The 15,022-nt window shown below is 42.3% G+C and overlaps 1 protein-coding gene across 1 annotated transcript in view; it reads left to right on the top strand.

Annotated features, from left to right (window-relative positions):
* The window catches only part of LOC145413474 (arylsulfatase B-like), a 62,155-nt gene that overhangs the window by 35,466 nt on the left and 11,667 nt on the right, over positions 1 to 15,022 (top strand). Inside the window, exons 4-7 of the mRNA XM_080283172.1 lie at positions 5,038 to 5,144; positions 5,440 to 5,501; positions 7,982 to 8,218; positions 8,845 to 9,012. Of these exons, the coding sequence (XP_080139298.1) occupies positions 5,038 to 5,144; positions 5,440 to 5,501; positions 7,982 to 8,218; positions 8,845 to 9,012 (574 nt within the window). The remainder of the gene's footprint in view (positions 1 to 5,037; positions 5,145 to 5,439; positions 5,502 to 7,981; positions 8,219 to 8,844; positions 9,013 to 15,022) is intronic.

Raw genomic sequence — 15,022 nt, 5'->3', positions numbered from 1 at the left:
TTGGAGACGTACACATTACACGCGTGTGTACAAATGTATTTGTATGTTGACTGTGAATCGAACCCTGGACCTTTTAGATAGAAGTCAGGCATTAATACCACTCGACCACGACGTGATAAAATGCTGCGACAACCTCGTTTTTTTGGCGAACCAGGTAAATGCAGTATGGGAGGATATATTTCAGTCACAACACAATAGGATCATTTCACATCCTCACGCAACTCGGCAAGTGACAGAGCAGATTTAATCTATCCCTGACACAACACACACTGGTTTATTTAAATGTTGGAGAGATACACATTACACGCGTGTATACAAATATATTTGTACTCTCCTGACTACGAATCGAACCCTCCACATCTTAGATAGAAGTCAGGCACTTGTACCACTCAACCACAATGTGATTAAAGTTGTGAACACCTGATTTTTTTTTTTTTTTTTTTTTTGATGAACAAGGTAAATCCATTAGGGGAGGATAATTTCGATCACAGCATATCTAACAGGTCCAGGGTTCGATTCCCAGTCAGAAGTGCACAAATATATTTGTACACACGAGTGTAATGTGTCTCTCTCCAACATCTTAAGATGCTTGTGTTGTGTCGGGGATAGATTAAAACTGCTGTCACTTGCCGAGTTGCGTGGGGCTGTGAAATGTTCCTAATGTGTTGTGATTGAAATATATCCTCCCATAATGGATTTACCTGGTTCGTCAAAAAAAATTAAATGTACCCAGCTGTTACCATGCCGTGGTCGAGTGGTATCAGTGCCTGACTTCTATCTAAGACGTCCAGTGTTCGATTCCCAGTCAGGAGCATACAAATATATTTGTACACACGAGTGTAATGTGTCTCTCCAATATATATATATATATATATAAATGTTTGGAGCCTCTGTGGTACAGTGGTAAAGTGTGCGTTATCGTACACTGAAGAACGAGGGTTCACGCCACGCCAGGGTAATAAACTTGGGGAGCGTTCTTCTAGCCACGTACTGCAATGGCGGACATAAAGGGTGCTGTGGTTGAACCACTGTCGCATACTAAAAAGTATGCTTGCACCCAGTTGGCTTGCGCGGGCCGATTACACTTGGTTCACAGACTACACACACATCCAAAGCCACTCCAACACTACATTTACAAGCACTTCTCACCCTACATACAATCTCTACCAGACAGCCTAAGCCACCCACTTCGGTCGGGATAGGCCGGTCCTGCAGTGGACACTCACGGCTGATGAGATGAGATACATATATGTAGATAGATAGATAGATAGATATACACAGAATATCCATATGATGAGATGAGATATATATATATATATTATATATATATATATATATAGATAGATAGATAGATAGATAGATAGATAGATAGATAGATATAGATAGATAGATATACACAGTATATCCATATGATGGATATCGTTTCGTTTTCGTTTCGTTTCGTTTCGTTTCGTTTCGTTTTTAAAGGCTCCAACTTGCTTGCATGTGTCGGCCTTGGTCACCTATGGCGGCTCTCCACGCTGCACAATCCATTGCAGCCTCCCTGTTCAGTCCCTTAACCCTAAGGTCACACTTAATGACCTAGTCCCATGTCTTTCTCGGTCTACCCCTCATAACCCCACCCCCAGTATTAACACTTCTCACCTTCCTCACCCAATTATCATCCCCCATCCTCTCCACATGTTCAAACCACCTCAATCTACCTCTCCTCATCACAACACCAATACACTCCAGTCCCATCCTACTTCTCAACTCTTCCATCGTAAACCCAGCCCCTCCAGGCCTTGGACGAAGGGACGCGCTACACATCCACCTAATCATTGTCATTTCTGTACGTCTGAGCTGGCATATCTTCCTCCTTCACTGCCCAGGTCTCACTACCATACAGCATTGCACTCCTAACACATGCTGCATACAAAGACCCCTTAGCACGTAGGGAGAGCCCTCTCAATGTCAGGAGAGGCAAGAGCTGCCTGAACTTCTTCCAACCACTTCTCACCCTAGCCACAGAGCTAGCTCCAGCCCCACCTCCAGCACACAACATGTCTCCCAAATAACAAAACTCTTCCACACACTCAAGAGATTAACCAGCAAGTTCAATCCTTTCACGTCTGACAATCTCCACCTGCTCACCCCGGCACGCCGTACACATAAAATCAGCAATATCTCGCAGTCTACCTCTGATACCACTACATCTCTTATGCACCCATTTATCACACACACCGCACAAGATGGAATTACTTCCCACGCCCTTGTGGCAAACTGCACATGGCCACTCTCCCTCGTCTTTGACGGTACCGCCACCAACCCTAGATATCATCACTTTTGTTTTATCTGCATTTACCCTTTAAACCCTTTTGCCCCATACCATCTCTCCACTTCCAAAACCTTTCCTCCGCCTCCCTTTCATTCTCTGCAATCAACACCAAATCATCAGCATACAACAACTCCCACGGGAGTCCGTTTCTAAAGTCACGTGAAAGGGCTTCAAGTACCATTATAAACAACATGGGACTCAAGACTGACCACTGATGCACACCAACATTCACGGAAAACTCATCACTCAAATCCCCATTCACTCTCACCTGGGTGTGAGCACCCACATACATGGCCATAACCACTCTAACCAGCAACTCCTCCAAGCCAAGCTTTCTCATCGCCCACTTCACCACCTTTCTAGGGACTCTGTCAAAGGCCTTTTCCAAATCAGCAAAAACAAAATAAAGATCCCTTCTCCTACCAATATATTTTTCTTGAAGCTGTCGAACAATGAATATGGCATCAGTGGTCCGCCTACCTGGCATAAACCCAAACTGCATCTCATCAATATTCACTCTTTCTCTAATCATACCTTCTAAAACTCTCTCCATTACCTTCATTATCTGATCTAAAAGCTTTATACCTCTATAATTTCCTCTTTCCAGGGCATCACCCTTCCCTTTATACACATTTACAATTACACTCTTCAGCCAATCATCTGGGACAACACACTCATAAATAATCTTATTTATCAGGTCAGTGACTAAACTCACCCCTGTATCGCCTGAGGCCTTCAACATTTCGGCAGTCAACCCAGACACACCTGCTGCCTTCCCCACCCTCATCCTGCCTGTTGCCTCACTCACAGTAGCAGTATCAATCAAAGGCCAAGGGCCAGACACTGGATCTGCTGGCTCCAAACCTTCCCTGTCCCAGTCAAACTCCTCATTCAACAACCGGTTATAATGCTCTCTCCATGCATCTTTCATATCCTCACTGTTCACCACTACCCTTCCTTCATCATTCTTCATACACTGCTCACCTATAATATCCCGATTATCCCTCTTCACCTGACCTGCCACCCTAAATATATTTTTCCTTTCCCCATGATTTAGGTTATCAAGTAATTGTCTCTCTGACTCAGACTTTGCCCTGTATACTTCTCTTCTAGCCCTACACTTGGCCGCCAAATATTCCTCTTTGCTACCACCCTTCTTCCATTCCCGGAAAAGCCTTCTTTTCTCCTTAACTGCAGCTTCTACACCCTCATCCCACCACCAAGTTACTTTATGTCTTGGTGGTCCTCTTGTCCAACTGCATGTTACATCAGTAACTCTCAAGAAATTGTTCTTGAGGGCTCTGTACTGTTCATTAACGCCTCTGTCTACAGCTCCCTGTTCAGCCACCACTCTCCTCAACTCGCTATAGAAGGCATCCCTGACTACTTGGTTTTTCAGCTTCCATATTTTCCTGCTAGGTACATAAGTCCTCTTTTTCATCACTTGTTCTTTAAGCACCATATCACAAATCAATAGTTTGTGCTGCTGCACACACTCCTCACTTCCTATAACTTTAACATCCCTCACTAACCTCCTATCGGCCCTCCTAACCAGAAAATAATCTGACTGCTATTTCCCCCAGACTCATACGTAATTAACCTACTGTCTCTTTTCCTAAAATATGTGTTGCACACAATATTTTAGGAAAAGAGACAGTAGGTTATATATATATCCATTTGATATATATATATATATATATATATATATATATATATATATATATATATATATATATACATAATATATCCATTTGAAGTTAGGTCAGGAGTGATTCAAGAAGGGATTCTTTCGCCTTTGGTGTTTGTTTTGGTTATGGATTATGTTATGAGAAAGGTTGTAAGCAGAACAGGTGCAGGAATTAACTGGAATGAAAATGAGAGGCTGATGGATTTGGACTATGCTGATGATATTGTACTGATTTGCGGAAGTATTTGCGAGATGCAGAGGGTGCTTGATTGTCTGATGGAGGAAGGAGAAAAAGTGGAATTGGTAATAAATTGTGGAAAGACTGAAATTATTTTGATGAACGTGGAGAACCAAATGGAATGTGTAACTGGGAATAATGTGGTGAAGGGTGTAGAAAATTTTAAATATCTGGGAATGATTGTATCATCAAATGGATCATTAAACAATGAAATTGAGGAGAGGATTAGACAGGCTTGGCGAGCTGTTGGAATGTTGAAACCTGTCTGGAATAATAATATGCTTTCTGTACATGATAAAGTAAAAATTTACAAGTCCATGGTTAGACCAATTTTAATTAATGGGCATGAGTCATGGTACAGTACAATTGCAACAGATCAGAAAGTACTAGGATTTGAGAATAAAATACTGAGAAGGATACTTGGAGTAAAGTGGCAAGACAGAGTTACAAATAAAAGAGTAAGGGATATTACAAGAGTGGAGCCAGTTGATGAATACGTGAGACTGTCTCGCTGGAAGTGGCTGGGGCACATGTATAGAAAAGAATGCAGTTTAATACAGGATGTGCCAGAGTGGACTGCTAGAGGAAGAAGAGGGAGGAAAACCTGGTTGAGGACAATGAAAAGAGAAGCCGGAGAGGGGTGTTGGTGGGACCTTAAGGAGATGGCAAGAGACAAATATTGGTGGAGAGAGTTCATCGATGCCCTATGCATCCCGTGGGGTGCCACAGGAAATGATTGATTGATTGATTGATATATATGTTCACTTTTCCATTTTATTTTGTTATCTTTTGCAGGTGGCACTTGGGCTTCTGTGACCGTGCCTACATCCCCACTGAACGGGGCTTCCACACCTTCCTAGGCCACTACCTGGGTTCTAATGACTACTTCAATCACTCCTCTGGCACTCATGGAAGTGAGACCAATTGATTCTCTCTCTCTCTCTCTCTCTCTCTCTCTCTCTCTCTCTCTCTCTCTCTCTCTCTCTCTCTCTCTCTCTCTCTCTCTCTCTCTCTCTCTCTCTCTCCATCTATTTATCTAACTTTATCAGTCAGTCATTCAATCAATAAGTCAGCCAACCAATCATTCATTTTATCTATCTGTTTGTCTACCTGATTCGGTTGACAATCGAATCCTATGAAAAACACAAAATACATACTCGCAGTCCGTGGACTCACCTTCCATGCATTTATCCCCAGCTGGATATGACCTTCGGGACTACGAGAGAGTTGCGTGGGAGGGCAACGGTATCTACTCCACGGTCAGTAGTAAAATAAGACAAACATTAAAACACTGTTACATACATGCATTTCTCTCTCTCTCTCTCTCTCTCTCTCTCTCTCTCTCTCTCTCTCTCTCTCTCTCTCTCTCTCTCTCTCTCTCTCTCTCTCTCTCTCTCTCTCTCTCTCTCTCTCTCTCTCTCAAGTGCTGAAATATAATTTTTGTCAAATAAGCCTTTCAGCAGTTGGAGGAGGTATAAAGCTTTGAATTATATTTGCTCTCTGTTGGTATATTGTTATGCCTGTAACATAAGGGTAGTGCTTTTTATCTGGAGATGTGAGGAACATTCTAGAAATTAGTGTTATGCCGTGGGATTATCCTAATGTTTATATCTGGAGATGTGAGGAATATTCTGGGAATGTGGGCATATCTGTTTTATTTACTTTTAACTGAAGAATTCGTTTTTGTCGCTATTGTTATTGTGCAGTGTTAATTTATGTGCCTTACTGCGTCAGAAAATGTGAGTTCTCTACTAGACTCCTGAGTGTTCGGGGCTGTATGGGTAGGAGTATTTTAAGGGACAGTTGAGTTTAAATCAGTTAGCCACGAGTGACGGACGAAGTGAGTTGTGTGCGGGAGTTACGTTTATCATCACTGAACAGTTTAGTGAGTTAGTGGGTTGAACAATGAGAGTATTCAATGACGGATGGAATTGTCAGACAAAGAGTCAGTGAGAGTTGTTAGTCAATCACTGAATGTGTTATAGCGAGTGAAGGACAGAGTTAACGTGGGAGAGGAAAGTCAGTGTTTTGCAAGTGTACCACAGTTGTGCTTAGAAGGAATAAAACTCTAAAGCGTTAATCTGCCTTTGGTTAACCGCCTAGCCTATCTACGTGTTGTTCTCGACGTATCAGCGGAACCTTATAAGGTTGTAAATTGGTGTCAGGTGGGGGATACATTTTGTGAGATGGAGACGTATGGACAGGTTGCCAAAATGGCGGACGTCTCTTTGGCAGTAATGCAATGTTCAGAGCACAGCAAAAAGAACAACAGAGAGATATACGCACAATGTTCAGAGCACAGCAAGAATAAAAGAAACAGCAAGAAGAACAAAAGAAGCAGCAAGAACAAAAGGAGCAGCAAGAAGAACAAAAGAAATCGAGAACAAAATTAAAGATACACGCAGTGTTAAGAGCACTGCAAGAAAAAAAGAAACCCAAGCACAACATTATGGAAGATTAGGAACAGCCAGATGGGCAGACAGAGACCTCACCAGCTACGAGAGGAATTTGATGAGAGAGGCCGAGCTTGGAAAAATGAATTCTAGGAAGGACCGTGAGAAGTGGAATGGAGAGTTGCAGGATGTGACCAGGAAACTGAAGCAATGACAGAGGTGGTGTGCAGCAAGGTAGAGAGAATAAAGCGACCAGGTAAGAGAAGTGAGGGAAGAGGTTTCCTGAATATTGGAGGATAAGGTGAAAAGCGAAATACACAGCGAGGTAGAGAGAAGAAGCAACCAGGTAAGAGAACTGAGGGAAAAGTTTGCTGTATAATGGAGAACAAAGAGACAAGTGAAATACACAGCAAGGTAGCAAGAATATATAAGTGACCAGGTGAGGGATGAAGTTTATTGTATAGTGGAGGATAAGGTGTGAAGTGAAATACAGGAATTGAGTAACAGGGTCAGACTCTTTGATCGTTGTTTAGTTAACCTGCCGCGTCCCATTGACATATATATATATGTCCAAACGTTTTGTCACTGACTCCCGTTGACATATATAAACGCACCGCAATTGCAAGGTGTGTCATTTGCACATTTTTCAAATTCTGCGCGTGATTTTTGGTATGTATACACGGGACACCTTCCTCTACAAGATGCCAGGCAGAGACAATGCCTTACCCTGCATGACCTCCCCCCCCCGCACGCCATTGTCTCGGCAATTCACCTGTTACCAGTGACCTGGCCAGTAAAGACATGTCGTGCCACGGTACGAAATTCAAGGCCAGAGTGATTCCCCAATCGATGACAATGTGGAGGACAAAGTTTATGTAGCATTAGAGGAAGAAACAGTAAAAAATGATGATCAGGTAATGTCGCCAAAAAAGGTCAGGTATGTTGATGTGTTTAGTGAGTGAAATAATGATTATATTGCCTATATTACTGTGTGAAAACCAATATACTCTCGTACTACATATAAATTCGTACCAAATAAATAAATAAATACCGTTTGTGAGTGGTGTGGAATAGTTCCCCTCCCATAGAGCTTGTTTTCTTTGGAGCCAACCTGATGGAAAACCCAGTAAGATAAGGGGTATTGCTACCTGTATCCAGTATTTTAAACCTCAGGTGAGCGATTTCTCTATGAATTTTCGATGTTTCTCACCAAAAGCGGAGGTTTGAGCCAAAAAAATTTTATTCCAAAAGTGGTCAGGATTGGAGGGAGTCAGTGGTGGAAAATCAGTTGTGGCGGGGCGGGTTAAGATTTAACATCCAGCACACCCCTTCGGCGCCAGTGACAGGTGTGTGGATGTCCCATGGCCCCTGACTATGTCCCTGTGAGTCTCAGTCGGGTCCTGCAAGATGTTATGTATGTGCCAGTGAAGAAAAAGCCTCAGAATTTTGATGGCAAGGTGTCTTGGGAGGCTTATCGTGCCCAGTTTGAGCTCATGGCCAGTCAGAATAGATGGAACAACCAGTTGTGTGCGGCTCAGCTGGCCACCAGCCTTAAGGGCTCTGCTGTGGAGGTCCTTGCGCAAGTAGAAGAAGGAAGTCAGGGAGGCTCACCTGCACGATAGGGGAGCTTCTACAAAACTGGCCCAGGGCCAAGAGAATTTGACCCATAAAGCTTACCCAGGAGCCAATTTCTGACTTCCTAGTGGTGCTGCTTCAGGACCAGTTCATCAGTACTCTGGACAATTCCCAACTGAAGATTCACGTGAAGCAGGCCAAACCATTAAGCCTGTAGGAAGTCATGGCCAGTACCCTTGAGTTTCAGTCACACTTAAAGTCCAGCTACTCAAGCTTCCACACTGACTTTAGTGTTGGTTTCAAGGCTCATAAGGGCTCAGTGAAGAACAAGGGTACGTTTAATGGCGTGCAACGGAATCAACAAGATGGCAGAGTGTTAGGCTTGTGGACAACAGGGACACCTGAAAAAGGACTGTAAATGGACGACCCAACAAGAGAAGACAGAGCAGGCTCCACAAGAGGGAAACTAAGGAAGGATGGTGAAGCAGGGCAGCAGCCACCCTATAGCAAAAGTGCCCCACATGTGACCTTGTGCACGAGGGCTGCTTCAGCCAGTTATCAGGTGGATGTTGAGATCATAGGTGCAGCCTGCCCAATGTTTGTCGATACCAGACCAGAAAATTCTTTGGTGCAGCTAGATGTGGTTAGTCATAGGCAGCTTCCAGAGACATCGCACTGGCTGTGTAGAGTCATAGGGCACTGTGCTGAGGTTAGGGGACCAGTGGATATCAGAATAAGGCTAGGAGGGAAGAAGACACCCCGGCCGTGTGTGGTGCCGACACTGGGGTCCTTTGTGTTTTGGGTTTGGACTGCCTGGTGTCTCACCGCTGCCTGCTTGACTTCTGTTTGAAGGAAGTGCGGTTAGGAGGAAGGAGTGTTCCGCTGAGGGCTGTGGGGCATGGAAATCTGCTAGTGACAACCAGAGAGACTACGTCTGTCCCCACTGAGTCAGAGATGCTGCTGTCCTGCAAGATATATGACACACTGTGCTCCACTGGAACTTGTGGAGCACAGGAGTCATGGCATGATAAAGAGGGAGTGATGTTGGGCAGGACCTTAACTGATCCCACAACAAATGAAGTACATGTTCATAGCCAACTTTTCACTTTGTCCTAAGAAGATACATCAGGAGGTGTGCCAAGAAGTCGATCAGGAGCCACTGAGCAGTGTATGCAAGAGGGACATGTTTAAACTGTAGGGAGTAGACTGTAGCACCATTTGAGCAGGGCGGTACTCCCAAGGTGGATGGAAAGATGATGACAGGGAGAGCTGGAGCTCCCGTTTCATCAGCCCTCGGAACTAGTTCCTGACCATCCCCCTTTGCTGATCTTTTTCACTGTTTCAGTGACACAGAGAGTAGGCTAGCATAATTCTCCAATACAAGTTTCTCTGTCAGCACCAAATTACTTGCACATTACACACTACACTTCCTTTCCAAAATTCAGTCAAAATGTCATCTCATACTCAGGCCTCAGAGTCCCCAGGGGGGGGGGGACCATAAATGCCCCCACCATCTGCCCCTCTCCCGACTACGACCCAGCGTGATGCCTGGAACCACTGTCTAACTCACTTTTTCATTCATGCAACATTCGCCGCCTTTCCTCTAACTTTCTGTTGAGCACCACCTCTCCTCTAAACCTCATTTTCTCCTCCTAACTGAGACTCGGCTGTCTGAGGCAACTGATAGCAAACCCTTCTCTGTATCCTTCTACTTTTTCTATACTCATTTCAAAGCCAAAGGTGGTTGTTGTGTATATGTACACAATGACTTATCTTGGTCTCGTGTTCCTGAACTTGATTCTTCTGAATTCTCGACTCTTGCTTCGGCTTTCCTGTCATTCTCTGACTAATGTCTGTGCTTTTTAATTGTCCACTAATTCTACTGACTATGAAAAATTCCTCGACTATCTTACTTCTATGATGGAACACATCCTATACATTTCTAATTTCTTTTTAAATCTCCATTATAGAAGATTTCAATGTTCACCAACTTTGGCTGTCCTCTCCTTTCACTGATCCACCTGGTGAACAAGCCTACATCATTTCTACTCTTAATGACTTACAGCAGCTTTTACAGCACTCTACCCATATCACTGACCACTTTGGAGAGAGTTCCAACATACTTGACCTCTTCCACACAACTAATCCTTCGGCCTATGGACCCTCCAAAGAAACGTCGGTTGTGGCACTTTGGAGCTGCTGATTGGGAGGGCCCTAGGCAGTACTTCTTTTATTTTCCCTTGAATGATTACTGTTTCCTTGGCCGAGTGTGCCATGCGCATTACGGAGATTATTCTCTCAGGCATAGAAACATACATTCCTTTCTCATATCTTTTGACTAATGCGAAGAAACCTTGGTTTAATCACGCTTGTAGGTGAAGGCCTACAAAAGGCACTGGAGCCAGCCCACCCCTGAATCTCATCCGTTTTATATTTCTGCCCGGAATCATATTAAGTCTGTTCTTCGCTCTGCTAAAAATAATTTAATCCACACTAAATGCTCTGAACTCTCCAACTCGAATTCTTCCCTCTCCTTCTTGCACCTTGCCAAAAACTTTTCTAACAACTTTACCTCATCATCCTTCCCTCCTCTTTTCCACTCTGATGGATTTGTAGCTATTTCGTCTATCAATAGAGCAGATTTCTTCACTCAGACTTTCTCCCCCAATTCCACCTTAGAGGATTCCAGTGCTGTTCCTACATCACTTCCCCCTTCTGACTTTCTCATGGCTGACATTAAAATTTCTTCAACTGATGTATTTTCTGCCATCGCTGGCCTCGGTACTTACAAGGCATATGGGCCTGATGGGGTCCCTCCTGTTGTTCTCAAGAACTGTGCGTCTGTGCATACACCCTGCCAAGGTAAACTCTTTTGCCTTTGTTTATCAACTTGAACCTCTCCTCTTTGCTGGAAGTTTGTGCTCATTCAGCCAGTCCCATGAAGGGTGACCATCTCAGCCCTTTTATTATCGCCTAATTGCTTTAACATCCTGTATCTCAAAAGTTTTCGAGCCTATTCTTAACAAAAAAAATTTCAAGCATCTTTCCTATCACAACCTTCTTTCTGATCGTCAATATGGTTTCCATCAGGGATGTTCCGCTGGCGATCTTCTCACCTACCTTTCAGACTCCTGGTCATCCTCCTTTCGGGACTTTGGTGAAAGCTTTGCCACTGCACTTGACATCTCTAAGGCTTTCGATTGAGTCTAGCACAAATCTTTATTTTCCAAATTGCCCTCTTACGGTTTCTATCCTTCTATCTGTGCCCTCGTCTCTAGCTTTCTTTCTGGTCGTTCAATAGCTGCTGTTGTAGAAGGCCATCGCTCTTCTCCTAGATCTATCAATAGTGGTGTTCCTCTGGGATCTGTCCGATCACCAGCTCTCGTCCTTTTATTCATCAATGACCTTCTAAGCTGTACATCTAACCCTATCCACTCATACGCTGATGATTCCACTCATCACCTTTCCATTCGCTTCCCTCAGCTTCCATCTCAGAACCTACTTTGACAAACAAGGGATGGGGTTATGGTACACCTAATGTCTGACTTGGCTCGTATCTCTGACTGGGGTGAAAATAATTTTGTTGTTTTTAATGTGTGAAAAACTCAGTTATTACACCTATCAGCCCTTCAAAATCATCCACAGGAGTACCTACTAATGTTTAATAATATCTGCCTCAATCCTGCATCATCTTTGAACATACCTTGGGCTTCATTCTTTCAGGATGTGTCTTGGAAAGATCATAATTGCATCTCGTAAAATTTGCGTCAAAGAGATTAGATGTGGTAAGCCGTCTCTGTACCTTCTTTACCCTTGCACAGTTGTTGACTTTGTACATGGGTACAACTCTCATGTGTGGGGAGGCTCCCCACATACTGCTCTTCTCAAAAAGTTTGAGTCAAAGACTTATCGTCTCATTAACTCTTCCTGGCTCCCTTTAACTTCTTTCTCTTCACTGCACTGTTGCATCTTTATCTCTTTTCTGTCACTACATTAGTGGTCACTGCACCTCTGAACTATCTGCTTGCACCCCTCCACCACCACGACGGGCACATAGTACCCGTCTAGCAACAAACTCTCATCCCTTTTCTATCCAACTCTCTTATGCAATAGTTAACCGTTACTCCTGGTCCTTCACTTATGCAGCAAGTCAGCTCTAGAACTATCTTCCTCTGTCTGTATTTCCTACTTCCTATGATCTCCAGTCTTTCAAACACACTGTGTCCAGGCATCTCGAAATGAACGGATCTTGAATTTGGCTCTCTGCTGTATTGTTTTTGTTTTTTCTTGGAAGGAACAATTATAAGGTTACTTGCCTTTAGTTTACATCTTTACTTACATTTTATATATATATATATATATATATATATATATATATATATATATATATATATATATATATATATATATATATATATATATATATATATATATATATATATATATATATATATACTGTATATATATATATATATATATATATATATATATATATATATATATATATATATATATATATATATACTCAGTACCATATATCGTTCGTTTTTAAAGGCTCCAACATGCTTGCATGTGTCGGCCTTGGTCACCTAATAAAGCAGCTCTCCACGCTGCACGATCCATTGCCCAGCCTCCTTGTTCAGTCCCCTTAACCCTAAAGGTCACACACTTAATGAAGCCTCGTCCCATGTCTTTCTCGGTCTACTCCATCATAACCCCCCACCCCCAGTATTAACACTTCCTCACCTTCCTCACCCAATTATCATCCCCCCATCACCTCTCCACATGTCCAAAACCACACTCCAATCTACCTCTTCTCATCACCAACACCAATACATTCCAGTCCCATCCCTACCTCTCAACTTCTTCCATTGTAAACCCAGCCCCTCCAGGCCTTGGACCAGGGACGCACTACACATCCACCTAATCATTGTCATTTCTGTACGTCTGAGCCAGCGAATATCTTCCTCCTTCTCTGCCCAGGTCTCACTGCACCATACAGCACATTACACTCCTAACACATGCTGCATACCAAAGACCCCTTTTAGCACGTAAGGGAGGGGAGCCCTCTCAATGTCAGGGAGAGGCAAGAGCTGCCTGTGAACTTCTATTCCAACCAATTCTCACTCCTAGCCACAAGAGCTAAACACCAGCCCCACCTCCAGCACACAACATGTCTCCCCAAATAACAAAAACTCTTCCACACACTCACAAGAGATTCACCAGCAAGTTCATATCCTTTCACGTCTGACAATCTCCACCTGCTCACCCCGGCAACGCCTGCATACACATAAAATCAGCATTATCTCACAGTCTACCTTCTAGATACCACTACATCTCTTATTCACCCATTTATCACACACATCGCACAAGATGGAATTACTTCCCACGCCATTGTGGCAAACTGCACATGGCCACTCTCCCTCGTCTTTGACGGTACCGCCACCAACCCTAGATATCATCACTTTTGTTTTATCTGCATTTACCCTTAAACCCTTTTGCCCCATACCATCTCTCCACGTCCTAAACCTTTCCTCCGCCTCCCTTTCATTCTCTGCAATCAACAGCAAATCATCAGCATACAACAACTCCCACGGGAGTCCGTTTCTAAAGTCAAGTGAAAAGGCTTCAAGTACCATGATAAACAACATGGGACTCAAGACTGACCACTGATGCACACCAGCATTCACGGAAAACTCATCACTCAAATCTCCATTCATTCTCACCTGGTAGTGAGCACCCACATACATGGCCATAACCACCCTAACCAGCCACTCCTTCAACCCAAGCTTTCTCATCGCCCACTTCACTACCTCTCTAGGGACTCTGTCAAAGGCCATTTCCAAATCAACAAAAACAAAATAAAGATCCCTTCTCCTACCAATATATTTTTCCTGAAGCTGTCGAACAATGAATATGGCATCAGTGGTCCCCCTACCTGGCATAAACCCAAACTGCATCTCATCAATATTCACTTTTTCTCTAATCATACCTTCTAAAACTCTTTCCATTACCTTCATTATCTGATCTAAAAGCTTTATACCTCTATAATTTCCTCTTTCCAGGGCATCACCCTTTATACACACATATATATATATAAATATATATATATATATATATATATAGTGTGTATAGTGTGAGTTTTACGCCAGATATCCCTTTTTTGGATAAGGGCTAAAGCGTTACCCTGGTGGGGACTTTGGTTGGAGCGTGTAGAGCAATATCCCCAATGAGACTTTATTTGTTCCAATTCCTGATGTCTATACCAATGATCCCACTTGGATTCGGATTCGATCTTCCGACCCTTTCCCCTTCGGGCTCAGAGCGGAGCGCCCTCTAACCCACTGAGCCACGCTGAGCCAATGCATATATATATATATATATATATATATATATATATATATATATATATATATATTATATTTATTATATATACATACATATATATATTATATTTATCATATATATATATATTTTATATATTATATATAAATATCATATTTATTATATATATATTATATTTATTATATATATATTTATCTATATTTATTTATACATATTATATTTATTTTATATATATATAAATTTATATATATATATATATATTTATCTATATCTATATCTATATATATATTATATATATATATATATATATATTTATCTATATTTATCTATATATATATATATATATATATATATATTTATCTAATTTATCTATATATATATATATATATATATGCATTTATCTATATAACTCTCAACATATTAATTGTCTATACTGTTCTTAGGATATACTGTAGTACAAGCAATAC

Source organism: Coenobita brevimanus, chromosome 96 (genome assembly GCF_032717465.1).
Source record: "Coenobita brevimanus isolate Jiangsu-jjx chromosome 96, ASM3271746v2, whole genome shotgun sequence".
NCBI classification, from domain to species: domain Eukaryota; kingdom Metazoa; phylum Arthropoda; class Malacostraca; order Decapoda; family Coenobitidae; genus Coenobita; species Coenobita brevimanus.
Note: the sequence above shows the minus strand (reverse complement) of the source record. Positions and strands in the feature narration are given on the sequence as shown.